Here is a 27,423-nt window from a genome sequence, read left to right as displayed (position 1 = left end):
TTTGCCTCTATTCGCTCTCATATCGCAACGTTTAACTCACCCCCTTCCCTCACACTATTATGGTCGGAAAAGAGAACCCATATTTAGTAATCTATCGCGAACTGCGATGCAGAAGATATTAATAGCAAACTAATCTGGAACTGGTCTAAGACATATCCAGAACAACATGTGAAAAGGGCATACAAGCTTTTTGTAAACAATCCTTCTTATGCCCTTTTCTCGCCACCCATATGACACCAACGCAAACCTTTAACATCACCGGGTAGGGGACACTTTCCCCTTCCCGATGATATTGCTGGTTTGCGTGGGTGACCCTCGGTTGGTGAGAAAAGGGCCTACAAAGGTTTGTTTACAAAAAGCTTGTATGCCCTTTTCACATGTTGCTCTGGATATGACCCAGTGAGTATTGACACCTCACACTGTTGTGAATGAGCACGGACGCGATTGCACTACCAGGAAAAAAGCACTTCAAAGGATTCAGAACAAAATTCTGAAGATGATTTTGAAGTTGCCTCCCTGGTACAGTACTACCGAGGTACATAGAATTTCGAATGTTGAGACTTTAGAAGTAATGTCCAACAAAATAATGAATAATTTCAGGCAAAAATCGTTGCAATCCTCAATTGCAACGATTAATTCCCTTTATACTTAGATAAGATTTAGTTTTAGTTTTTAGTTTTAAGATATCAATTGTTATACTGACATGCAGGTTTAAAAAACCTGTTTAAAATACTTAATTGCCAAGACATGAACAATGTAAAAACACTTAGATATATATCATAACAATTAAGGCTGGTACGTTACTGCAGTAACTGGAGCACCTAGGTTAAAAATGAAATGTAATTTATTTTGAATTTGGAACAAATAAAGAGTTAAAAAAAAAAAAAAAAAAAAAAAAAAAAAAAAAAAAAGCACGGACGCGAGATTTACTAGAGTATTAAATGCAAACGCAAATTCAAAATAAAACTTGACAAGACATCGTCAATCCCCTTATTCTTGGGCAGGGTCTGACGATGTGAATCTGATTTTGATCAGTGAACGGGCCCCATATGGTACATTTTCTCACTATGAACCTGTCATTTCCAGCCTATCTGAACTATTTAATAAATGGAAACCATAACATGGGTTACGCTTCCCCTAAGCGGGCCCTCCGCATCCTATCTCTGTCTTATCTCAAATGCCAATGGTTTGAATGTATCAATATATACATAGGAAATGACGTTCAATCAAATAAACCCATACCCCACTCACTTGACCAGGCTTCAGAATCGTCCAGTGGGCAGTGCGCTCTACACTCCAAGTTCCCTTTCTTTCAAATTCACCCCAAATTTGATATTTTACCCCTTTGAGTGTTGATTAATCACAATGAAACATTGTGACAGAGCACGGACTTGAGGTTACTATGGCGGTAAGCTCCAACTCGGATTAACTTTTAATACCGTCCCTGTTTGGATGATCTGCGAATTGTTTGCATATCATCGTGTTGAATAACTATGATGTCGACATCAAAGCAGCCGGACATTCTTGATCGGGACTTTATCCGAGGATAATACCGATTGGAGCTTACCGCCACTAGAGTATTAAATAATCTAGGTCCTATTTAGGATTATATCTGAAAAATCCAAATCTGGCCAATGCCCACCAGAATGCGAGCGATTATGTGACATATATCGAATGATTTTAGTCATGGTGCATTCGCAAAAGAAATTCTTTCTGTTTTGAGTTGAAAATTATCCATTATACCTAGCATATGCTCTGTAAATGGTTCACTTACGGAACATATGTTAATACATTGATTTACGGTTTAGCGCCTTTGCAGTCAATTTAATTGTTTATGAGGTTAGCACATATCATCGGTAAGAGACGTGTGTGAAAATTTGCGAAAATATCTAAGGGCACCGGTGGGATTCGAACCCACAATTCCCATTCAGAACACGGGTGCATTGCCAATTAAAGAACGGCATTGATTTTTGGCTGCAACTCATCGTCTTCGTGCTATAAATTAGGGTACGGCCAGGGTAGACGCGATTCGCGACCAATTCAAAAGAATTGTATTATTTATTATTATTCCTTGCGTGAGTCGCATCGCGTCTACCCTGGCCGCGGCCTTAGGCTGATTCAAATTTTATTTTAGAGTTTAGAAGAACATTAGAAAAGATTTGCAAAAAAAGAACTGATAAAATCGGGTCATTACTTTAATAGACGAAGGAACACTGGTTGTTGCCGCATGAACATACTCAAATATGAGAACCAAGTTTAGCTCCACATGGTTGCAATTTTAAATTTCCCTCGGTTATTCGCAGTTTTCAATGAAGTGTAATTTAGCTAAAAGGGGTGATGCACATTATGTCACGCTCTAAGTGGGAGGGGGTTTATGATTTTGTGATAAGCAATGCATGAAGTATAGGAAAAAACGTCACAAAAGGAGGTGTTAATTTTTCCTCAATTTAGCGTGACATAATAAATTGATCATCCCTAAACAGAACCCGTCATCTACATAAAAGACATTAAATGAGAAAAGCAGTAACGACTTATACTTTATTTTTAATAGTACGTTCAGATTACAGAGTTATAACATGTGGAAACAGTTGTCAAATAATTGCAATACAGAAACCACTATCAAGATAGCGCTATAACATGTTATAACTCTGCAGTCTGAACAAGGCATAAACAACAAAAATCATTCTACTGACAAATCATCGTAACAATCCTTGATGGCCCCTCGATGAGCATGCCTGGCCCTATGGTGTCGTTTTTTATGCTCGTTCAAATGTAGAGCCGAAGCGAGAACCTCTCCGCACTCGTCACAGGGATAGTCCTTCTCCGAGTGCCGATAGAGTCGATGGTTATAATACGAAGCTTTTCTGAGGAACCGTTCAGGGCAATGGTTGCATCTAATGATTGTTACCTCATAGTCCGGATGGTTTTCCTCCAGGTGCGCTATCAGTTTGCTTTGCATGTAAAACGATTCCTCACACACCGGGCACGACATGCTGCGTGCAGCCTTTGAGTGCTTCGGAGCACCAATCGAAGATTTGGTCTTAAATGGCGGAACGATTCCTAAGTGGACTTTATCCACGTGCTTTTTGAGCGATGCAGACTGATTGTAACTGGCATCACACTGATTACAAGTAAACGGGCGTTTTTTGGTGTGGAGGCGCATGTGACGATGAAGGTTGGCACTATTGGTGTAGGTTTGATTACATATTGAGCAATCATATTTTTTGTCACTGTGCAATCTGAAATGATCGTAAAACGCTCGAGGTTTGTAAAATTTAGCACAGCACTGACAAAGTACTTTTTCGCTTTTTAGTGCATGTTCCCGCTGAAGATGCATGTCCAAAAGTTTCGAACTTTGGAGTATTTGCGGACAGAGATGACAGTTGTAGGCGCACATAGAATGATTGGCAAAAAATGGATGTTCCGGTAAACTGCCGTCATCGTTGTAAATAGCTTCATTATGTATTGAAGTAACAGAATGTTCACCCTGATCACTAGAAGTGTGTTCAGTTTTATTTGCTGTTGTTGATTTCGGTCTTAATCTTTTTCGTTGCGTTGGTTCGGCTGGAGTTGTATCCATTATTTGGCAGATGTCCGGTAATGTATCCCTGCATTGCACAGAACTGAAAAATATCACTCAGCATAATTTCATCAGTACACAAATAATCTGCTTACCTATACAGGTCATTTAGTGCTTTAGAATTATCATTAATTGTAGAGTAGAACTGCCACGTTAAATCGACTTTCACCAGACACTGTTCGCAAATATCGGTACAGAAATCATCTTCCTTGATATTAACTCCAAAGCAGGTTCGAATCACGTCACTCAAACATTGCTCACCAGCGAATGGACTAAGAACAGAAATTTGCGGTGCAGATGATTCCGTCTCAAAACAGAGGCGACACACAATGTCGTGCAACGATTCTCTCTTCAGAACCATCTGTTCAGTCATTTTCTGCATTAACCGGACTGCCTCGTCAATCCAACTCTTGCAGTCTTCCTCGGGCAGTTTTCGGAAAATCTAACACAAAAAAAAAACAATACATATTATGAAATGGATCTTTAAGAAAAAAAAAACAAAAAAGGATTACAAAACAAAAACTGCCTGAATCTGACCCGAGTTTCCGTTGCACACAAATGACAGGAAATATTATTGTTACGAAAACAAAATCAATCTTGGTTTGACAGGGCTATCAGATAATAATTATACCTAGGTATATTTACAATATGGAAAACTTGTTTAAAAATATATTTAAAATTTCATGTTGTACTTTTGAGTCCGTGAAGCGAAGAGACCGAAGAAACTAAAGCTTTCGTTATAAATAAAGTATATGAGATTTTCACGTCTGGTTGTTTGGTGCAATAATTATTGACGTTGACGGCGACTCTGTAGCTCTTTACTCCTATGAGAAAATCCATAAGCAAACGTCAGACTGTGCGTGAAACATGGCGAACTTTGTACTATCCATTCACTCCACCGAAAATTATCATAAGAAACTGTCTATATTTGCTAGAAGAGAAAATTTTTCGACGGTGCCGTCAACGCGAATAGAGATTGCTAAAGTCAAGAGCAAATTTTCATTATGTCGTAAGTAACATTCGCACCAATCCGAGAAAAATAAAGTTTTGTTTTGATGACCGAAAAGTTATTCCTATTTCCAAGTAAACACATATAATCTCATAGTGATAGCAATGTTTAACATATTTAGCAGGGTTTTAATCATACAAATGCAAATCGCTAGCTTTCATGCTAAAAAATACTGGTTTTTGAGTCAAAAGTTATTATACGTCGTTTGGTGGCCCCTATTGTTACTTAAGTCAAAGTGTATTTACCAGGATTTTCGGGAGAATTATCAATTACGTCTCCTTACGTGCAGCCCATTCATCATTTTAGGACCACCGAAATCATATTAGCAACAAACAGTTCGATTTATTCACTTTAATAATGAGAAAGCGAAACGACGAACATACACTTTTCACGGGTTTCTCAGCGCTGTTACTTAAGTCAAACGGCATCTCCATAGAAATTGGGTGACTTAAGTAACATCGAAAACTATTTTGATCGGAAGGTGATTACGTCAAAAAGCAATTTGACTGGTAAATAAATTAAAAAATGGGATTTGATCCTATATTCGGACAGTATATAGTGTAATAGCAGGAGAATCGATTGACACTGATAGCTCGACTTTGTTTACCTTTGTTACATTCGACGTAATGAAAATTTGCTCTTGAAGTATGATTGGTCAGTGATTTGTTTTCATCGGGAAAAATTTCCGCTATAGTCCTCTCCAGGCGGGTTCGTATTGGTGCGATTTGCGTGTGTTAGTGAGATGAAATTTTTTGTTAGCTGTGAGAAATTTTTTGTTTGCTGTAAGAACTGTCATTCTTAAGTAAAAATAAACAACAAAACGAAAACAAACCCTACGCTTACACGGTAACAGTCAAGTACCCTTTTGTGAGTAAAGGTTAACCCATTTTGGATAAAGGTGGCTTTACTCATTAATGAGTAAATTATTTTAACAACAATGAGTTTCAGCTAACAGTAGCTTACAAATACTACTTAATTGTTTTCCCACTAATCTGTTTCCCTCTTGCTCGCACTCGTTCGCTTTAAATGGTACAGTAGTGTGCGCCGATTAAACGTCAAAAAGCTCTATAGATACGTTTTCAGGTTTTCCCGAGGGGGATGAAAGTCCCAGATTTATTCAAATGTTGCCAAAACTAACTCTAAAGTTCGATTAATCGATTCATAGTCATTTTACCGATTATATCCGATATAATCTAGCTTAAATCTCTAAAAACGGATAATATCTGTTTGTATCGTTCACATCTCTATAATTATCATGACAAGTAGCGGTGACAGCCGTTTGTTTATAAAGAAGGAACATCGCGAAATCTCGACCAACAATACAAAAAAGCGAATAAGCTTTTGTAATCAAACTTCTAATGCTGTTTCCTCGTGAACTGAAGCTTGCATTGCCAAACGAACAACACCATCAGGTAGGGGAAATTCTCTGCTATTCGACTGGTTAGGTGAGCTTCGGTTTGCGAGATAAGGCCATTGCAGATTGTTTGATCCGCCCTTCTGTATTGTTATTTGAGCTCGAAATTTTTTGTTCTAAAACAAATCTATAGATAGAGCTGGAAGTAGTGCGTAACAGCTTTTGTAAACAATGACTTCTCTCGATGATTAATAGGAAATCAAGGCATGCCCACACAAACCAACATAACCATCATGTAAAGGAAGCCTTCTAGAAATCACGGATCACGGACTACCATTTGGACAACCCTGGCCAGAGGTGGCAACAGTACATTTTTTGAAAAACCATCGTCCAGAGCGAAACAAAACAGCCAGCACACGGGCGGCCGTTTATAACTACATTCCAAGCGAACAGCGGAGATAGAGAATAAATAAAATCTCGCAGCCTGATTTTTCCAAACAGTTTCTTGTAATGAAATTTTAGCTGCAGGCTTGCGTGTGACAGTAAATTACCAACTCCCTTATTTACGCATAATTTTAAGATCAATGCTTATGAGTGGTCAGTCTTCATTCTTATCTTTTAATTCCATGCAATAAACATCAAATAAATGCAGTAATTAGCCAGAAATCAGCAAAATTCTACACGACATAAATTTATGTCGCGGGCGCCGCCGGTCTTGTCTGCTTCTTTGTGCGAAAATGTTCTGTCGCTGGCAGAAAACAGTTTAGAAATGTCATGACATTTTTGCCGCTTGCCAGTTTGTTTTTGTGTGTCGTCACAATGGTTATCGCAAAAAGTATCAAATGTTAAGGAAAAAATGTTAAACTCCAGGACTCGTGCCACCACTGACCCTGGCACCCGGTGAACATAAGCATCGACACGGCATCTATGGTTTGGTCACGTTTGGCCATCAATGCCGGCAGTCAACGCTCCGTGCAGATATTTTCGTTGCCTCCAGAGTTAGAACTTGAAGCTGAAGGGTTTAAAACAATCACAGGTGCTCAGGAAGTGACAGTTCATATCACGCTACACTCTAAAAATAATATCAGCATAATGCTCGATGATTCTAACACATACAAGATTATCGATGAATAGTGGATGAAATCGGATAACATCGAAAGGCGTGCGTTAATTCATAACGAATCGAGTTGATCCAAAACAAATTCGAGAAAATTAAGTAAGTTTTATTGAAATTCGTTAAAAGAAATGTAGAACAGATTACTTTCGTCCCCCTCGGGTTTTCCATGTATTATCACGCGAAAAATCGGTGATTGACGTGTTTGTTTACAAATACAATAACGCCCAAATCTCAAATCACTCCGGATATAGAGATTGCTGACGTTTATCGTACGCACACAACGTTACGTATAGGCACAGACAAACAGACATAACACTCGCAAGTTGTTCATCGAACAAGCATTTAACGGTCAATTTAAAAGTATCGTAGTTGGTAGTACCGCCACCTGTGGCGCGCATAGTCAATTCCCTTGCGTTTGACGTTTACACACTACCGCCATCTGTTCAGCGTACTACCCACCACAGTGTATTCAACAGATGGCGGTAATGTTTTAGCGACGATGTTTTACAGTGATAAATATTCAATGTGTTATGTCTGTTTGTCTGTGGTATAGGTATAGTCCTCTCCAGGCGGGTTCGTATTGGTGCGATTTACGTGTGTTAGTAAGATGAAATTTTTTGTTAGCTGTGAGAAATTTTTTGTTTGCTGTAAGAACTGTCATTCTAAAGTAAAAATAAACAACAAAACGAAAACAAATCCTAAGCTTGTACGGTAACAGTCAAATACTTATTTATGAGTAAAAGTTAACCCATTTTTTTATAAAAGTGGCTTTACTCATTTATGACTAAATTATTTTAATAACAATGAGTTTCTGCTAACAGTAGCTAACAGTTACTACTTAATTGGCATAATAAATTATTAATTAATTAGTAGTACCACTTTTATTGACAATGGGTTAACTTTTACTCATAAATGGGTGTTTGATTATTACCGTGTAAGTATACACTAGTATGTGTAAAATAATATTATTAGATTAGTGTTCGTGACATCCTGCTTGGAGAACTCAATAGAGTTCTCCAGATGCACAAAAGTGTGCGTGAGACCGCGCGCTACCTTTTTAAGTAGTTGTGATATCGCGATACCTTTTTGTTTCTTCTTCTTCTTTATTTTTATGTATGGATGTTGGATTTTAGTGTTCGTGAGATTGCGCTTGGAGATCTCTATACGCAAAATGTTTTCAGCGGGAAAAAAAACTTCATTGAGTTCTCCAAGCAGGATCTCACGAATATAATAATAACATATTTTTACACACACTAGCGTATACTGTCATGTGCACGGTAAGAATCAATCATCCATTTATGAGTAAAAGTGAACCCATTGTCAATAAAAGCGGCACCACTAATTAATGAGTGAATCATTATGCCAATTAAGTAGTATTTGTTAGAGTCGGTGTATAATGAGTCACGCCAAGAGAAAAAACAGTTGAACTCGCATCACGGTTTCCGAAGGATTCCCTTTCTTATCACTTGGCAACAGAGGACTTCTACATCAACTTTAAATGACTTCTAGCGAGAACCAAAAATAACGGCTGTAGTGAATCATAATATCAGTGATTTTGTCAAATTATCTTATCAAAAAATAGTAGAAATTCTCATTACTGATCAAAACCAAACGTATCCCATGACCATTTAATGCTCGCTGCGTGTTTATGATGATTTCTTCAATTTTATTTTATATTTCATTGCAATACCTTTCGTAGACCTTTCATAGCATCGTAATGTTTATTTACTTTGCACGATAGATCAGTGCACGGTCCCTAACCTCACTTTGTGCTCCCTATCATTTTGCTTCTGAGTAAAAGAGATAGCAACGAATGGGAGCCAAAACAAACCACCCAAAACTGTCAAAACTTACGGGTGAGAGAAGAGTGCGGCAAATCTTCGTGAACTGATCAATAGGTAGCCGATTTGACAGTTCAATAGGTAGACTTGGCTTCACTCTTGGCGTGACTAAAGCCCTACAGTAAAAGTATGGACGTCTGTCAAAAGTTGTTCCAATCGAACCGTCAAAATGCACCGCTTTGCTCGATTGGAACAGCTTTTTTCAGTTTTGTGGTGACAGTCGTCCATACCCACATACAGCGGGCTAGTCGCCCACGGCTCGCCCCCGGACCGCTCGGCGGACTTGGGCGACTCGAACCTCGCGGCGCCGCTTGGTCCAATTTTGGTCGCCGGCGCGACGGGGGCGACCATATTTGCAACATTTGGGCGCCTGAGGCGAAAACGATACCTGTCAAAAAACTGATCGTTTCGGCCATTTTGTCCGCCCCCAGGCGCCCCGGCGCGCTTCCGAATGTTCACCACCATTTTCTTTTTCAATGGGTTTTAAATTAATAAAAATGAAAACAGTTGAAGCATAAACATGACTTCATCAATAAATTTTATTTTTCATTTTCTTATAACTAACATATGTTTTTTTTATTAAATAGATCTTAACCTAACAATAATATCTTACAAGCTAACTGCTGTTCTGAGTATCATCCAAACCATTTGTTGAATAATTCGATGATTTGGGTTATCGTTCGTTTATGGTTATTTTTTATTAGGGAAGTCAACCGCATCATGCGACACATCAAATTACATGAGAATTCAATTTCTGGTTCAATGGAACTCATATCTAGTTCCAAGAACCACTTTGGCCACATCCGGACACATTCCGGGTGTCCCGGGGGAAGAGGTAAACATCTGATTAGTGTCAAACAAATCATGCGACACATCAAAATACATGAGAATTCAATTTCTGGTTCAAAGGAACTCAAATCTAGTTCCTAGAACCACTTTGGCCACATCTGGACATATTCCGGGTGTCCCGGGGGATGAGGACAACATCTGATTAGGGTGAAACCCATCATGCGACACATCAAAATACATGAGAATTCAATTTCTGGTTCAATGGAACTCAAATTTAGTTCCTAGAACCACTTTGGCCACATCTGGACATATTCCGGGTGTCCCGGGGGAAGAGGCCAACATCTGATTAGGGCCAAACCCATCATGCGACACATCAAATTACATGAGAATTCAACGACTGGTTTAATGGAACTCAAATCTAGTTCCTAGAACCACTTTGGCCACATCCGGACATATTCCGGGTGTCCCGGGGGATGAGGCCAACATCTGATTAGGGTCAAACAAATCATGCGACACATCAAAATACATGAGAATTCAATTTCTGGTTCAAAGGAACTCAAATCTAGTTCCAAGAACCACTTTGGCCACATCCGGACATATTCCGGGTGTCCCGGGGGAAGAGGCCAACATCTGATTAGGGCCAAACCCATCATGCGACACATCAAATTACATGAGAATTCAACGACTGGTTTAATGGAACTCAAATCTAGTTCCTAGAACCACTTTGGCCACATCCGGACACATTCCGGGTGTCCCGGGGGAAGAGGCCAACATCTGATTAGGGTCAAACCCATCATGCAACTCATCAAAATACATCAGAATTCAATTTCTGGTTCAATGGAACTCAAACCACTACAAGAACCAGAACAAGAACCACTTTGGCCACATGCGGACATATTCCGGGTGTCCCGGGGGAACCCGAATAAAAATTTACGTTTGCCTAACGTTTGATGTCTACATCAGCATCGAAATAAAATATATTCCTGGCATAAAACATTAGAAAACATTGCTATTTAGATGTAACGTGAAATAAAGTTTTGCTATTCAAATGTTGTTCTGACGTCGAGAATTTTAATCGAATTTTTATTTTTTAGATGATTTTAGACGTACAAAACGTTAAAATTTAACGTTCTTCGGGTGTTTTCAAATGTATATGCTTCCTGATGTTGTCAAATGTACAAGACATTAATGGTGGTAAGCATCAACTGGTATTATCCTCGGATTAAATCCCGATCAAGGCTATCTGACTGGTTTGATGTCGACATCACAGTTAATCAACACGATTCTAGGCAAACACTTTGCAGATCACCCAAACAGGGACGAGATTAAAAGTTAATCCGAGTTGGAGCTTACCGCCATAAAACAAAATGATTTTCGGGTGTTTTCAATTGTACTAAGAACTTATTGTTTTCGGATGTTTTCAAATGTGCAAAACATTAAAATCTAACTTTTTCAAATGCTTTCAACCATACAACACATTAGAATTTCAAACATGATTTTGTAAACAGTACACACCATTGTTGTTAGATAACGTTATAGAAATGCATACATAATAGTCATAGCTAAAGCTCCCGTTCCCCACCAGTCAGTTAACTGACCTTAGCTAACCTAATATCAAACGGCGCCGGTGGTGTAGTGGTAAGCGTGATTACCTCTCACCCCAGCAGGCCTGGGTTCAATCCCAGTCGGCGCCGCCGGGATGTTCTGAGGCATAACATCTCTGATCACGCCTTCCTTCGGATGGGAAGTAAAGCTGTTGGTCCCCGGTTCATGAGTTGATGGGTCGATAGGTAGGGTCCAGGTGTGGGAGCTGCCTTCCTGGCACGTCGGTAGCATTGGTGCTCAGCACGGAAAACAAGATCGACGGAAAAAACAAACCAAAGAAAAAAAAAAAAAAACCTAATATCATTGTAGCAACTCTCTATGCGGCATTGGAACCATGCCATCAGCGCGCTAAGAGTTATTAGACTACTGACATAGGCGCCAATTCGTGGATGACGAGGCACTAGGTGACGTTACAGCGAGCTTGACGATTGTTGTATCATTTTTTAACGTACTACCAGACAATGATGCGTAGTGTTTACATGATCAAGTTTCCAACTCTACTACAATCTACAATCTACAATCAACTGGAAATCGATATCCGACGCCATTTTTAAATCAAATATGGGATATATTGTCATATACCGTTGATACCATTGACATCGATATGGGTATTTTTGGAATCGGGGTGACGTGTAGATATAGGAAATCGATATCCGACGCTACTTTGAAATCCAAGGTGGAGGATTCCTGTTGCAGAAAAAGTGTCAAATATCCATAAATATGGGTATTTTTAGAATCGGGCTAATGACTAAAGGCCACTAATCAATATCCGATAAGTTTTTGAAATTAAAGATGGCGGCTTCTGGTTTAAGAAAAATTGGGAATGCTGTCAATTATCTATAAAATGGGTATTTTTGGGATCGGGTGACGTCTAGAGATTGGAAATAGGACGACGCCATTTTGAATTCCGAGATCCAAGAAGAGATTGGGAATTACTATCAAATATCAATCAATATGGGATTTTTTTGAAAGTTTTGGAGGTTGTCGTCTAGAGAAAATCGATATCCGATGCCATTTTGAAATCAAATGTGGCGGCTTCCAGTTTCTAAAAAGTGAAAAATAATTTCAAAAGTCCATAAATATGGGTATTTTTGGAATTTGGGTCACGAATAGAGGCAAAAAATCAATTTTAACATAACTTTAACCTAACATTTACTTCCCAACAAACAATTGCCTATTGAAGAAACGACTTCTTGACTATTTTATATCACTTCATGCTTAATAATACTTGTACTATTTTAAATATTAACCTCTGTTCAGGCTTTGTTCACACAAATCTGGAGAATTTATTCAACTACAACATCGAAGTATTTGGTGTTGAATAAGGTATGTCGAGAAGCTTCTCTTCGACTTACAAAAATTGTAACAGAGCTTATTCGATCAAATTTTTGATTATTCAGCGTTAATTAGACATCATTACTTCCTTAAACAGCGATGATATAAAGGTGTATATAGACGCTTGATTATTATGTGAAATAATGTTTCATTAGACACTATTCTACATTTATTAAACGATTATTAAATTACGGGATAATTTAACTTAAACTTAAGTTAAACTTAACTTAACTTCAACTAAATTTTAACTTAACTTTAAATAAACTTTAACATAACCTTTACTTAACTTTGACTTAATTTTAACATAACTTAAATTTTAACATAACTTTAACTTAACTTTAAATTTTAGCTTAAAATAAACATAACTTTAACATTAACATAACTTTAACTTAAACCGAACATTAACTTAACATATCTTTAACTTAACTTTAACTTAACGTAATTTGAACTTAAATTTAACATAACTTTATCCTAACATTAACTGAACTTTAACTTAACTTATGCATTAACTTAAACTTTAACATAACTTTAACTTTAACTTAACTTTAACTTAACTTTAACTTAACTTTAACTTAACTTTAACTTAACTTTAACATAACTTTAACTTAACTTAACTCAACTTTAACTCAACTTTAACTTAACTTTAACTTAACTTTAACTTAACTTTAACTTAACTTTAACTGAACTTTAACTTAACATTAACTTAACTTTAACTTAATTTTAACTTTACTTTAACTTAACTTTAACTTAACTTTAACTTAATTTTAACTTAACTTTAACTTAACTTTAACTTAACTTTAACTTAACTTTAACTTAACTTAACTCAACTTTAACTCAACTTTTACTTAACTTTAACTTAACTTTAACTTAACTTTAACTGAACTTTAACTTAACTTTAACTTAATTTTAACTTAATTTAATTCAACTTTAACTCAACTTTAACTTAACTTTAACTTAACTTAAACTTAACTTTAACTTAACTTTAACTTCATTTTAACTTAACTTTAACTTAAGTTTAACTGAACTTTAACTTAACTTTAACTTAACTTTAACTGAACTTTAACTTAACTTTAACTTAATTTTAACTTAATTTAATTCAACTTTAACTCAACTTTAACTTAACTTTAACTTAACTTAAACTTAACTTTAACTTAACTTTACCTTCATTTTAAATTAACTTTATCTTAACTTTAACTTAACTTTAACTTAATTTTAACTTAACTTTAACTTAACTTTAACTTAACTTAAACTTAACTTTAACTTAACTTTAACTTAACTTTAACTTAACTTTAACTTAACTTCAAGGTTGCAAAGACTCATTTCAGCTAAAATAATGTTTTTCGGAATAATAAAACCAAAAGATGGTATGATGGCATGTTTTACTTGTAACTTACAAGAAGAGGTTGCAAAGTATGCGTTGGAAACATAAAACCTGTAAATTTTGCTTTCTATGAGTCACAATCAGCGATTTGCTGATCGCTGAGTGAGTGAGTGAGTGAGTGAGTGAGTTTGTGAAAAATCGCTGATTGTGACTCTCATGAAGTGAAATAAACAGGTTTAATATGTCAAACACATTCTTTGCAACCTCTTCTTGTATCCTACCAATTCAAAATTTGATCATGGCTTCTAATTATTTCATAATTTAGAAAAACATTGTTTTAGCTGAAATGAGTCTTTGCAACCTTGCTTAACTTTAACTTTAACTTAACTTTAACTTAACTTTAACTTTACTTTAACTTAACTTTAACTTAACTTTAACTTAACTTTAACTTAACTTTAACTTAATTTAATTCAACTTTAACTCAACTTTTACTTAACTTTAACTTAACTTTAACTTCATTTTAACTTAACTTTAACTTAACTTTAACTTAACTTTAACATAACTTTAACTTAACTTTAACTTAACTTTAACTTAACTATAACTTAACTTTAACTTAACTTAACTCAACTTTAACTCAACTTTAACTTAACTTTAACTTAACTTTAACTGAACTTTAACTTAACTTTAACTTAATTTTAACTTAATTTAAATCAACTATAACTCAACTTTAACTTAACTTTAATTTAACTTTAACTTAAATTTAACTTAACTTAAACTTAACTTTTACTTTACTTTAACTTAACTTTAGCTTAATTTTAACTTAACTTTAACTTAACTTTAACTTAATTTTAACTTAACTTTAACTTAACTTTAACTTAACTTTAACTTAATTTAATTCAACTTTAACTCAACTTTTACTTAACTTTAACTTAACTTTAACTTCATTTTAACTTAACTTTAACTTAACTTTAACTTAACTTTAACTTAACTTTAACTTAACTTTAACTTAACTTAACTCAACTTTAACTGAACTTTAACTTAACTTTAACTTAATTTTAACTTAATTTAAATCAACTATAACTCAACTTTAACTTAACTTTAATTTAACTTTAACTTAAATTTAACTTAAATTTAACTTAACTTAAACTTAACTTTAACTTAACTTTAGCTTAATTTTAACTTAACTTTAACTTAACTTTAACTTAACTTTAACTTAATTTTAACTTAACTTTAACTTAACTTTAACTTAACTTTAACTTAACTTTAACTTAACTTTAACTTAACTTTAACTTAACTTAACTCAACTTTAACTCAACTTTTACTTAACTTTAACTTAACTTTAACTTAACTTTAACTGAACTTTAACTTAACTTTAACTTAATTTTAACTTAATTTAATTCAACTTTAACTCAACTTTAACTTAACTTTAACTTAAATTAAACTTAACTTTAACTTAACTTTAACTTCATTTTAACTTAACTTTAACTTAACTTTAACTGAACTTTAACTTAACTTTAACTTAACTTTAACTGAAATTTAACTTAACGCAAACTTAACTTTAACTTAACTTTAACTTAATTTTAACTTAACTTTAACTTAACTTTAACTTAACTTTAACTTAACTTTAACTTAACTTTAACTGAAATTCTAACATTACTTAATTTTTTACATAACTTTAAACTAAAATTAACTTTAAATTTTACTTAAATTTAACATTAACATAACTTTATCTTTAACCGATCATTAACTTAACATATCTTTAACTTAAACAAAACCTTATTGTAATTTTAACTTACATTTAACATAACTTTATCCTAACATTAACTTAAGCATTAACTTTAACTTTAACATAACGTTAAGATAACCTAAACTTAACTTAAACTTATCTTAAACTTAACTTAAACTTAACTTAACTTAAATTTAACTTAAACTTAACTTAAACTTAACTTAACTTTAACTAAACTTTAACTTAACTTTAAATAAACTTTAACATAACCTTAACTTTATTTTGACTTAAATTTAACATAACTTAAATTTTAACATAACTTTAACCTAACATTAACTTAACCTTAAATTTTAACTTAAATTTAACATAACTTTAACATTAACATAACTTTAACTCAAACCGAACATTAACTTAACATAACTTTAACTTAACTTTAACTAAACGTAATTTTAACTTAAATTTAACATAACTTTATCCTAAAATTTACTGAACTTTAACTTAACTTTAAGCATCAACTTTAACTTTAACATAAAGTTAACTAAACTTAACTTAAATTTAACTTAACTTTAACTTACCTATAGCATAACTTTAACTTAAATTTACTGGAACATAATTTTAGCAAAACTTCACCTTAAATTGAAACAAATTCAACATAAATTTAATTTATTTTTAGCATAACTTTAACTTTAAATTTAAATTAATTATAACTTAACATTACCATAACTTTAACGTAACTTTAACTTTAACATAAATTTAATTTAAAGTTAACTTTAACATAACTCATACATAAATTTGAATAAACTTCACCTTAACATAATTTTAACTTACCATTAACTTAACGTTAACTTAAATTTTACTTAACTTTAACTTAACGTTAACTTAACTTCAACATAACTTTAACTTACCTTTAACTTAACTTTATCTTAAACATAAAGTAACTTAACTTTATCTTAACATAAACATAACTGTAACTTACCTTTAACTTAACTTAAACATAACCTTAACTTAACTCTAGCTTAACTTTAACGTAACATTAACTAAATTTTAACTTTTGTTTTAACAAATGTTTATCTTACTATTAACAGAACTTTAAATTTAACATAACATTAACTTAACTTTTACTTTACTTTAACATAATTGTAGCATGAAATTAACATAACTCTAACTTAATTAGCCGAACTTTAACTTAACTTCAACATAATTTTAACTTTAATTTAGTTGTTACATACTTAATTTAACTTAACATTGAAATAACTTTAACTTTTACTTAATTTTAATAAAAATTTAACTTAACTTTACCTTAAACATAAACATCGGGATCCGGCATCGGCATGCGTTGCATCTGTAAAGATGCTTAACTCAGCCGGATTCCTCCAGCGGATCAGTGGAAGCAGCCGGCTGAAAAAAAGTATTTTAAAAAATCATCAAATTTTTTATCTGTCTGTTAGAATTTGTAATTACTTTCCAATATTGATCCGTTGGAGGAATCCGGTTGAGTTATGTATCCTAACTGATGCAACGCATCAATAAGGATGCTCAACTCAGCCGGATTCCTCCAGCGGATCAATTTTGAAAAACAATTACATCAAAATTGATCCGCCGGAGGAATCCGGATGAATTAAACATCCTTATTGATGCGTTGCATCAGTAATGGTGGTAAGCTCCAACCGGTATTATCCTCGGATTAAATCCCGATCAAGAATGTCCGGCTGGTTTGATGTCGACATCAGAGTTAATCAACATAATTCTGAGCAAACATTTTTCAGATCATACAAACAGGGACGGTATTAAAAGTTAATCCGAGTTGGAGCTTACCGCCATAAGAATGCTTAACTTAGCCGGATTCCTCCAGCGGATCAATTTTCAAAAATATGTCAATTAATAACACAAACAGTTTAATACTTACCCTATTCAACTTCTTGTCGCCAGCTCTACCTCCGATAATCCGGAATTGTACTGGATCTGGCTGAAAAAAAATGTCAATATCAATTATCATGCACAATTTGCATGCAGAATATTTACCATATTTACCTTCCATATTCCATTAGCTGCTCTCCCAAGATGGCCATCGGAGGCCATTTTCGTGGCGCGGATAAAAAAAAACACTTCTCCACTCGCACGATATGAAAAGATGACTGACAGCCGCCGCGAAAAAAAATCACAAAAAAACCCACACGAATTGCCGGCGAAAAAGTGACGTCATTTGACATTGAGCGACTTGAAGACTGATCGTTCGCCCTTTGTCCGGGATGCGGACAAAAGGCGACTCGCCCCGCTAGAGTAATTTCATCCGCCGGGCGACCAAATGGCGCTCCGGGATGCGGACGAAGGGCGACTCGCCCCGCTAGAGTAATTTCATCCGCCGGGCGACCAAATGGCGGATGGAAGTTGGTTTTTTTTTTTGTGATTTTGTTCGTGGCGGCTGATTACGTGGTCAGCCATGTTTTCATTTCGTTCGTGGAAGTCGTTTGTTTTTTTTTTTTCGGGCCGTGAAATTGGCCTCCGATGGCCATATTCGGGAGTTAATGGTCTTCCGACGGGACCAAAGACGGAACGTGTCAACCAGAACATTTATACTTAAGGTAAGTAAACAACTTTTCAATGCAAACAAAAAAAAAAACAATATAATTTGATAATTTTTGTAAAAATTTTTTTCAGCCGGCTGCTTTCATGGATTGGGAGTGGACTCTACGCCGAGATGGTTTTTTTTCGACCGAAACCGGGGTGAATTCTCTCCCAACGGAACCGAGGAGGTCTACAACATGCCAAGGGGAATATTCTCAAGGTAAATATACTGTATGCAAACGGAAACAAGGGCAATGTTGATAATTTTTGATTTTATTTTTTTCATCCAGATCCAGTTAAGTGCAATTCTGGATACATGGTGGTGGAGCTGGAATTAGCTACGGGAAGTTGATGCCCTCGTCTCGACACATATCATGTACGACATTCTCCACGTTGAGGACGAGCATCTCCCTTCGCATTGCCTCGAACCATGGACATTTGAAAACCACATGCTCCGGCGTTTCGTCCACATTGCCACACTCCGGACTGAGGGGTGACGCTGCGTGTCCGAACCGATGCAGGTATTTCCTAAAGCAGCAGTGGCCTCAGGTCGAAAGAATCGGTATCAACTGATGTGTCCATCTACCGTTCTCCGTCGTGTCCCACTCGAGGTCCCACTCCTGTTGCCACTTAGTCAACGACTCCGCTCTCACGACTTTCCGTACTCTTCCGGCTTCTCTCTGCCTGTAGCACTCGCTGTCCTCCGCCTTAGTGATGCCGATAGGGATCATTCCGGCGATAATGCCTACTGCTTCCGACGAGATTATTCTGTACTTCTTCTGTATTCTATTTTTTAATTCATGAACAATCCAAAGCCAGATCCTGATCAGGAATTCGAATCTGGATCCCGATAAGGGATTTGAATCCGTATCCCGTTAGCGAATCCGAAGCCAGATCCCAAAAGTTAAATTCATATTGGTGTAAAGTTAAAGTAAAGTTAAATTAAAATTAAAATAAGTTAGTTAAAGTTTTTTGAAAGATAAAATCAAGTTGAGTTTCAATAAAGATAAAGTTAAGTTAAAGTTATTATATTATTTAGTAAAGGTTAGGATAAAGCTAAGTTAAAGATATGTTAAAACTAAGTTATTTTAAAGTTAAGTTAAAGTTAAGTGGAAGTTAAGTTAATGCTTATGTGTCTTTGACTTATAGTCAATTTAATTAATTAGTTTAAGTTAAGTTAAGGATATGTTAAAGTTAAGTTAAAGCCATGTCAAAGTTAAGCTAAAGCCATGTTAAAGTTAAGTTAACGTTAAGTTAGATTTATATTAAATTAATTAGATAAGGTTTAGTTAAATTTATGTAAAAATTAAGTAAAAGTGAAGCATGTTTTATGTTAAATTAATTAGGTAAGGTTTAACTATGTTATGTTAAAGTTAATTCAATGTTAAGATAAATTAATGCGTTGAAGTTTTATAAAACTAAATTAAGTTTATTTAAAGATAAACTCAAGTTAAGTCAAAATAAAAACGAAGTTATATAATAAATTAGTTCAAAGTTAAGTAAAAGTCAAATTAAAGGTTAGTTAAAGTTAAGTTAAAGTAAAGTTAAAGTTAAGTTGAAGTAAAGTTAAAGTTAAGTTGAAGTAAAGTTAAAGTTAAGTCAAAGTTAAGTTAGTTTTATTTTTAATGAATTAGATAAGGTTAATTAAATTTATGTTAAAATAAGTTAAAGTTTTGCTAGTTTTATGTTATATTTAGCGTTACTTAAATTTACGTTAAATTTAATTCAAGTTTATGGTTAATTAATGAGTTGAAGTTAAATAAAACTAAATAAATTTTTATTTAAAGATAAACTCGGTTTAAGTTCTAATAAAATCAAAGTAAAGTAAGTAATTTGTTTAAAGTAAAGTTAAAGTTACGTTAACGTAGAGATAAAATTGAGTTGAAATTAAGTTAAAGTTAAGTTAAGTTAATTTAAAGTTAAGTTAAAGTTAAGTTAAAGTTAAGTTAAAGTTAAGTTAAAGTTAAGTTAAAGTTAAGTTAAAGTTAAGTTAAAGTTAAGTTAAAGTTGAGTGAAAGTTAAGTTAAAGTTAAGTTAAAATTGAGTTAAAGTTAAGTTAAAGTTAAGTTAAAGTTAAGTTAAAGTTAAGTTAAAGTTAAGGTAAAATGAAGTTAAAGTAAAGGTAAAATGAAGTTAAAGTTAAGTTGAAGTTAAATTAAAGTTAAGTTAAAGTTAAGTTAAAGTTAAAGTTAAGTTAAAGGTTAAGTTAAAGTTAAGTTAAAGTTAAGTTAAAGTTAAGTTGAAATTAAGTTAAAGTTAAGTAAAAATTGAGCTAAAGTTAAGTTAAAGTTAAGTTAAAGTTAAGTTAGAGTTGAGTTAAAGTTGAATTAAATTAAGTTAAAATTAAGTTAAAGTTAAGTTAAAGTTAAGGTAAAATGAAGTTAAAGTTAAGTTAAAGTTAAGTTAAAGTTAAGCTTAAGTTAAGTTAAAATTAAGTTAAAGTTAAGTTAAAGTTAAGTTAAAGTTAAGTTAAAGTTAAGTTAAAGTTAAGTTAAGTTAAAATTAATTTAAAGTTAAGTTAAAGTTAAGTTAAAGTTAAGTTAAAGTTAAGTTAAAGTTAAGTTAAAGTTAAGTTAAAGTTAAGTTAAAGTTAAGTTAGAGTTGAGTTAAAGTTGAATAAAATTAAGTTAAAATTAAGTTAAAATTAAGTTAAAGTTAAGTTAAAGTTCAGTTAAAGTTCAGTTAAAGTTAAGTTAAAGTTAAATTAAATTTAAGTTAGGTTAAGTTAAAGTTGAGTTAAAGTTAAGTTAAAGTTAAGTTAAAATGAAGTTAAAGTTAAGTTAAAGTTAAGTTAAAGTTAAGTTAAAATTAAGTTAAAGTTAAGTTAAAGTTAAAGTTAAGTTAAAGTTAAGTTAAAATTGAGTTAAAGTTAAGTTAAAGTTAAGTTAAAGTTAAGTTAGAGTGGAGTTAAAGTTGAATTAAATTAAGTTAAAATTAAGTTAAAGTTAAGTTAAAGTTAAGTTAAAGTTAAGTTAAAGTTAAGTTAAAGTTAAGGTAAAATGAAGTTAAAGTTAAGTTAAAGTAAAGTTAAAGTTAAGTTTAAGTTAAGTTAAAATTAAGTTAAAGTTAAGTTAAAGTTAAGTTAAAGTTAAGTTAAGTTAAAATTAATTTAAAGTTAAGTTAAAGTTAAGTTAAAGTTAAGTTAAAGTTAAGTTAAAGTTAAGTTAAAGTTAAGTTAAAGTTAAGTTAAAGTTAAGTTAAAATTGAGTTAAAATTGAGTTAAAGTTAAGTTAAAGTTAAGTTAAAGTTAAGTTAGAGTTAAAGTTAAGTTAAGTTAAAATTAATTTAAAGTTAAGTTAAAGTTAAGTTAAAGTTAAGTTAAAGTTAAGTTAAAGTTAAGTTAAAGTTAAGTTAAAGTTAAGTTAAAGATAAGGTAAAATGAAGTTAAAGTTAAGTTAAAATTGAGTTAAAGTTAAGTTAAAGTTAAGTTAAAGTTAAGTTAAAGTTAAGTTAGAGTTGAGTTAAAGTTGAATTAAATTAAGTTAAAATTAAGTTGAAGTTAAGTTAAAGTTAAGTTAAAGTTAAGTTAAAGTTAAGTTAAAGATAAGGTAAAATGAAGTTAAAGTTAAGTTAAAGTTAAGTTAAAGTTAAGCTTAAGTTAAGTTAAAATTAAGTTAAAGTTAAGTTAAAGTTAAGTTAAAGTTAAGTTAAGTTAAAATTAATTTAAAGTTAAGTTAAAGTTAAGTTAAAGTTAAGTTAAAGTTAAGTTAGAGTTGAGTTAAAGTTGAATAAAATTAAGTTAAAATTAAGTTAAAATTAAGTTAAAGTTAAGTTAAAGTTCAGTTAAAGTTAAGTTAAAGTTAAATTAAATTTAAGTTAGGTTAAGTTAAAGTTGAGTTAAAGTTAAGTTAAAGTTGAGTTAAAGTTAAGTTAAAGTTCAGTTAAAGTTAAGTTAAAGTTAAGTTAAAGTTAAGTTAAAGTTAAGTTAAAATTAAGTTAAAGTTAAGTTAAAGTTAAGTTAAAGTTAAGTTAAAGTTAAGTTAAAGTTAAGTTAAAGTTAAGTTAAAGTTAAGTTAAAGTTAAGTTAGAGTTGAGTTAAAGTTGAATAAAATTAAGTTAAAATTAAGTTAAAGTTAAGTTACAGTTAAGTTAAAGTTAAGTTAAAATGAAGTTAAAGTTAAGTTAAAGTTAAGTTAAAGTTAAGTTAAAGTTAAGTTTAAATTAAGTTAAAGTTAAGTTAAAGTTAAGTTAAAGTTAAGTTAAAATTAAGTTAAAGTTAAGTTAAAGTTAAGTTAAAGTTAAGTTAAAGTTAAGTTAAAGTTAAGTTAAAGTTAAGTTAAAATTGAGTTAAAGTTAAGTTAAAGTTAAGTTAAAGTTAAGTTAGAGTTGAGTTAAAGTTGAATTAAATTAAGTTAAAATTAAGTTAAAGTTAAGTTAAAGTTAAGTTAAAGTTAAGTTAAAGTTAAGGTAAAATGAAGTTAAAGTTAAGTTAAAGTTAAGTTTAAGTTAAGTTAAAATTAAGTTAAAGTTAAGTTAAAGTTAAGTTAAAGTTAAGTTAAAGTTAAGTTAAGTTAAAATTAATTTAAAGTTAAGTTAAAGTTAAGTTAAAGTTAAGTTAAAGTTAAGTTAAAGTTAAGTTAGAGTTGAGTTAAAGTTGAATAAAATTAAGTTAAAATTAAGTTAAAGTTAAGTTAAAGTTCAGTTAAAGTTAAGTTAAAGTTAATTTAAATTTAAGATAGGTTAAGTTAAAGTTGAGTTAAAGTTGAGTTAAAGTTAAGTTAAAGTTAAGTTAAAATGAAGTTAAAGTTAAGTTAAAGTTAAGTTAAAGTTGAGTTAAAGTTAAGTTAAAGTTCAGTTAAAGTTAAGTTTAAGTTAAGTTAAAGTTAAGTTAAAGTTAAGTTTAAGTTAAGTTAAAGTTAAGTTTAAGTTAAGTTAAAGTTAAGTTAAAGTTAAGTTAAGGTTAAGTTAAAGTTATGTTAAAGTTTAGTTAAAGTTAAGTTAAAGTTGAGTTAAAGTTAAGTTAAAGTTAAGTTAAAATGAAGTTAAAGTTAAGTTAAAATGAAGTTAAAGTTAAGTTAAAGTTAAGTTAAAGTTGAGTTAAAGTTAAGTTAAAGTTAAGTTAAAATGAAGTTAAAGTTAAGTTAAAGTTAAGTTAAAGTTAAGTTAAAATTAAGTTAAAGTTAAGTTAAAGTTAAGTTAAAGTTAAGTTAAAGTTAAGTTAAAATAGAGTTAAAGTTAAGTTAAAGTTAAGTTAAAGTTAAGTTAAAGTTAAGTTAAAGTTGAGTTAAAGTTAAGTTAAAGTTCAGTTAAAGTTAAGTTAAAGTTAAGTTAAAGTTAAGTTAAAGTTAAGTTAAAGTTAAGTTAAAGTTCAGTTAAAGTTCAGTTAAAATTAAGTTAAAGTTAAGTTAAAGTTAAGTTAAAGTTATGTTAAAGTTAAGTTAAAGTTAAGTTAAAGTTAAGTTAAAGTTGAGTTAAAGTTGAATTAAATTAAGTTAAAATTAAGTTAAAATTAAGTTAAAATTAAGTTAAAATTAAGTTAAAGTTAAGTTTAAGTTCAGTTAAAGTTAAGTTAAAGTTGAGTTAAAGTTGAATTAAATTAAGTTAAAATTAAGTTAAAATTAAGTTAAAGTTAAGTTTAAGTTCAGTTAAAGGTAAGTTAAGTTAAAGTTAAGTTAAAGTTAAGTTAAAGTTAAGTTAAAGTTAAGTTAAAGTTGAGTTAAAGTTAAGTTAAAGTTAAGTTAAAATTTAGTTAAAGTTAAGTTAAAGTTGAGTTAAAGTTGAGTTAAGTTATGTTAAAGTTAAGTGAAAGTTAAAGTTCAGTTAATTTTAGGATAAAGTAATGTTAAATTTAAGTTAAAATTAAGTTAAGTTAAAGTTAAGTTAAAGATATGTTAAGTTAATGTTCGGTTTAAGTTAAAGTCATGTTAATGTTAAAGTTATGTTTAATTTAAGTTAAAATTTAAAGTTAAGTTAAAGTGAAGTTAAAGTTAGGTTAAAGTTATGTTAAAATTTAAGTTATGTTAAAATTAAGTCAAAGTTAAGTAAAGGTTATGTTAAAGTTTATTTAAAGTTAAGTTAAAATTTAGTTGAAGTTAAGTTAAGTTTAACTTTAAGTTTAAGTTAAGTTTAAGTTAAATTATCCCGTAATTTAATAATCGTTTAATAAATGTAGAATAGTGTCTAATGAAACATTATTTCACATAGTAATCAAGCGTCTATATACACCTTTATATCATCGCTGTTTAAGGAAGTAATGATGTCTAATTAACGCTGAATAATCAAAAATTTGATCGAATAAGCTCTGTTACAATTTTTGTAAGTCGAAGAAAAGCTTCTCGACATACCTTATTCAACACCAAATACTTCGATGTTGTCCAGATTTGTGTGAACATTAATATTTAAAATAGTACAAGTATTATTATGCATGAAGTGATATAAAATAGTCAAGAAGTCGTTTCTTCAATAGGGAATTGTTTGTTGGGAAGTAAATGTTAGGTTAAAGTTATGTTAAAATTGATTTTTGGCCTCTATTCGTGACCCAAATTCCAAAAATACCCATATTTATGGACTTTTGAAATTATTTTTCACTTTTTATGAAACTGGAAGCCGCCACATTTGATTTCAAAATGGCATCGGATATCGATTTTCTCTAGACGACCTAGACAACCTCCAAAAACCTTCAAAAAAATCCCATATTGATTGATATTTGATAGTAATTCCCAATCTCTTCTTGGATCTCGGAATTCAAAATGGCGTCGTATGCCTATTTCCAATCTCTAGACGTCACCCGATCCCAAAAATACCCATTTTATAGATAATTGACAGCATTTCCAATTTTTCTAAAACCAGAAGCCGCCATCTTTAATTTCAAAAACTTATCGGATATTGATTAGCGGCCTTTAGTCATTAGCCCGATTCTAAAAATACCCATATTTATGGATATTTGACACTTTTTCTGCAACAGGAATCCTCCACCTTGGATTTCAAAGTAGCGTCGGATATCGATTTCCTATATCTACACGTCACCCCGATTCCAAAAATACCCATATCGATGTCAATGGTATCAACGGTATATGACAATATATCCCATATTTGATTTAAAAATGGCGTCGGATATCGATTTCCAGTTGATTGTAGATTGTAGATTGTAGTAGAGTTGGAAACTTGATCATGTAAACACTACGCATCATTGTCTGGTAGTACGTTAAAAAATGATACAACAATCGTCAAGTTCGCTGTAACGTCACCTAGTGCCTCGTCATCCACGAATTGGCGCCTATGTCAGTAGTCTAATAACTCTTAGCGCGCTGATGGCATGGTTCCAATGCCGCATAGAGAGTTGCTACAATGATATTAGGTTAGCTAAGGTCAGTTAACTGACTGGTGGGGAACGGGAGCTTTAGCTATGTCTATTATGTATGCATTTCTATAACGTTATCTAACAACAATGGTGTGTACTGTTTACAAAATCATGTTTGTAATTCTAATGTGTTGTATGGTTGAAAGCATTTGAAAAAGTTAGATTTTAATGTTTTGCACATTTGAAAACATCCGAAAACAATAAGTTCTTAGTACAATTGAAAACACCCGAAAATCATTTTGTTTTAATGTCTTGTACATTTGACAACATCAGGGAGCATCTACATTTGAAAACACCCGAAGAACGTTAAATTTTAACGTTTTGTACGTCTAAAATCATCTAAAAAATAAAAATTCGATTAAAATTCTCGACGTCAGAACAACATTTGAATAGCGAAATTTTATTTCACGTTACATCTAAATAGCAATGTTTTCTAATGTTTGATGCCAGGAATATATTTTATTTCGATGCTGATGTAGACATCAAACGTTAGGCAAACGTAAATTTTTATTCGGGTTCCCCCGGGACACCTGGAATATGTCCAGATGTGGCCAAAATGGTTCTAGGAACTAAATTTGAATTCCATTGAACCAGAAATTGAATTCTGATGTATTTTGATGAGTCGCATGATGGGTTTTACCATAATCAGATGTTGGCCTCTTCCCCCGGGGCACCCGGAATGTGTCCGGATGTGGCCAAAGTGGTTCTAGGAACTAGATTTGAGTTCCATTAAACCAGTCGTTGAATTCTCATGTAATTTGATGTGTCGCATGATGGGTTTGGCCCTAATCAGATGTTGGCCTCTTCCCCCGGGACACCCGGAATATGTCCAGATGTGGCCAAAGTGGTTCTAGGAACTAAATTTGAGTTCCATTGAACCAGAAATTGAATTCTCATGTATTTTGATGTGTCGCATGATGGGTTTCACCCTAATCAGATGTTGGCCTCTTCCCCCGGGACACCCGGAATATGTCCAGATGTGGCCAAAATGGTTCTAGGAACTAAATTTGAGTTCCATTGAACCAGAAATTGAATTCTCATGTATTTTGATGTGTCGCATGATGGGTTTCACCCTAATCAGATGTTGGCCTCTTCCCCCGGGACACCCGGAATATGTCCAGATGTGGCCAAAATGGTTCTAGGAACTAAATTTGAGTTCCATTGAACCAGAAATTGAATTCTCATGTATTTTGATGTGTCGCATGATGGGTTTCACCCTAATCAGATGTTGGCCTCTTCCCCCGGGACACCCGGAATATGTCCAGATGTGGCCAAAGTGGTTCTAGGAACTAAATTTAAGTTTCATTGAACCAGAAATTGAATTCTCATGTATTTTGATGTGTCGCATGATGGGTTTCACCCTAATCAGATGTTGGCCTCTTCCCCCGGGACACCTGGAATATGTCCAGATGTGGCCAAAATGGTTCTAGGAACTAAATTTGAATTCCATTGAACCAGAAATTGAATTCTCATGTATTTTGATGTGTTGCATGATGGGTTTGACCCTAATCAGATGTTGGCCTCTTCCCCCGGGACACCCAGAATATGTCCAGATGTGGCCAAAATGGTTCTAGGAACTAAATTTGAATTCCATTGAACCAGAAATTGAATTCTCATGTATTTTGATGTGTCGCATGATGGGTTTCACCCTAATCAGATGTTGGCCTCTTCCCCCGGGACACCCGGAATATGTCCGGATGTGGCCAAAGTGGTTCTTGGAACTAGATTTGAGTTCCATTGAACTAGTCATTGAATTCTCATGTAATTCGATGTGTCGCATGATGGGTTTGACCCTAATTAGATGTTGGCTTCTTCCCCCGGGACACCCGGAATATGTCCGGATGTGGCCAAAGTGGTTCTTGGAACTAAATTTGAGTTCCA

The 27,423-nt window shown here is 32.5% G+C and overlaps 1 protein-coding gene across 1 annotated transcript; it reads right to left on the bottom strand.

The window, feature by feature from the left end:
- Nucleotides 1-2,278: 2,278 nt before the first annotated feature.
- LOC135709012 (zinc finger protein 595-like) lies at nucleotides 2,279-4,292 on the bottom strand. Its single transcript, XM_065231213.1, has 3 exons — nucleotides 4,273-4,292; nucleotides 3,676-4,022; nucleotides 2,279-3,623 (listed from the first exon to the last, which is right to left on the bottom strand). The coding sequence occupies exons 2-3, from the start codon at nucleotides 3,960-3,962 to the stop codon at nucleotides 2,681-2,683; spliced, it is 1,230 nt and encodes a 409-aa protein (XP_065087285.1). The 5' UTR covers nucleotides 3,963-4,022; nucleotides 4,273-4,292; the 3' UTR covers nucleotides 2,279-2,680.
- Between the last annotated feature and the right edge of the window lie 23,131 nt (nucleotides 4,293-27,423).

The sequence above is a fragment of the Ochlerotatus camptorhynchus genome, unplaced genomic scaffold, assembly GCF_037179485.1.
Source record: "Ochlerotatus camptorhynchus isolate MF236.1 unplaced genomic scaffold, CSIRO-AGI_Acam_v1.1 ptg000344l, whole genome shotgun sequence".
Classification (NCBI taxonomy): Eukaryota; Metazoa; Arthropoda; class Insecta; order Diptera; family Culicidae; genus Ochlerotatus; species Ochlerotatus camptorhynchus.
This window is presented reverse-complemented; position numbering and strand designations above follow the sequence as displayed.

Coding starts and splice junctions, on each gene's coding strand:
- LOC135709012 (XM_065231213.1), bottom strand. CDS start 3,962: ATGCAGAAAATGACTGAACAGATGGTTCTGAAGAGAGAATCGTTGCAC. Junction 3,624..3,675: donor GCACTAAATGACCTGTATAG/GTAAGCAGATTA, acceptor GATATTTTTCAG/TTCTGTGCAATGCAGGGATA.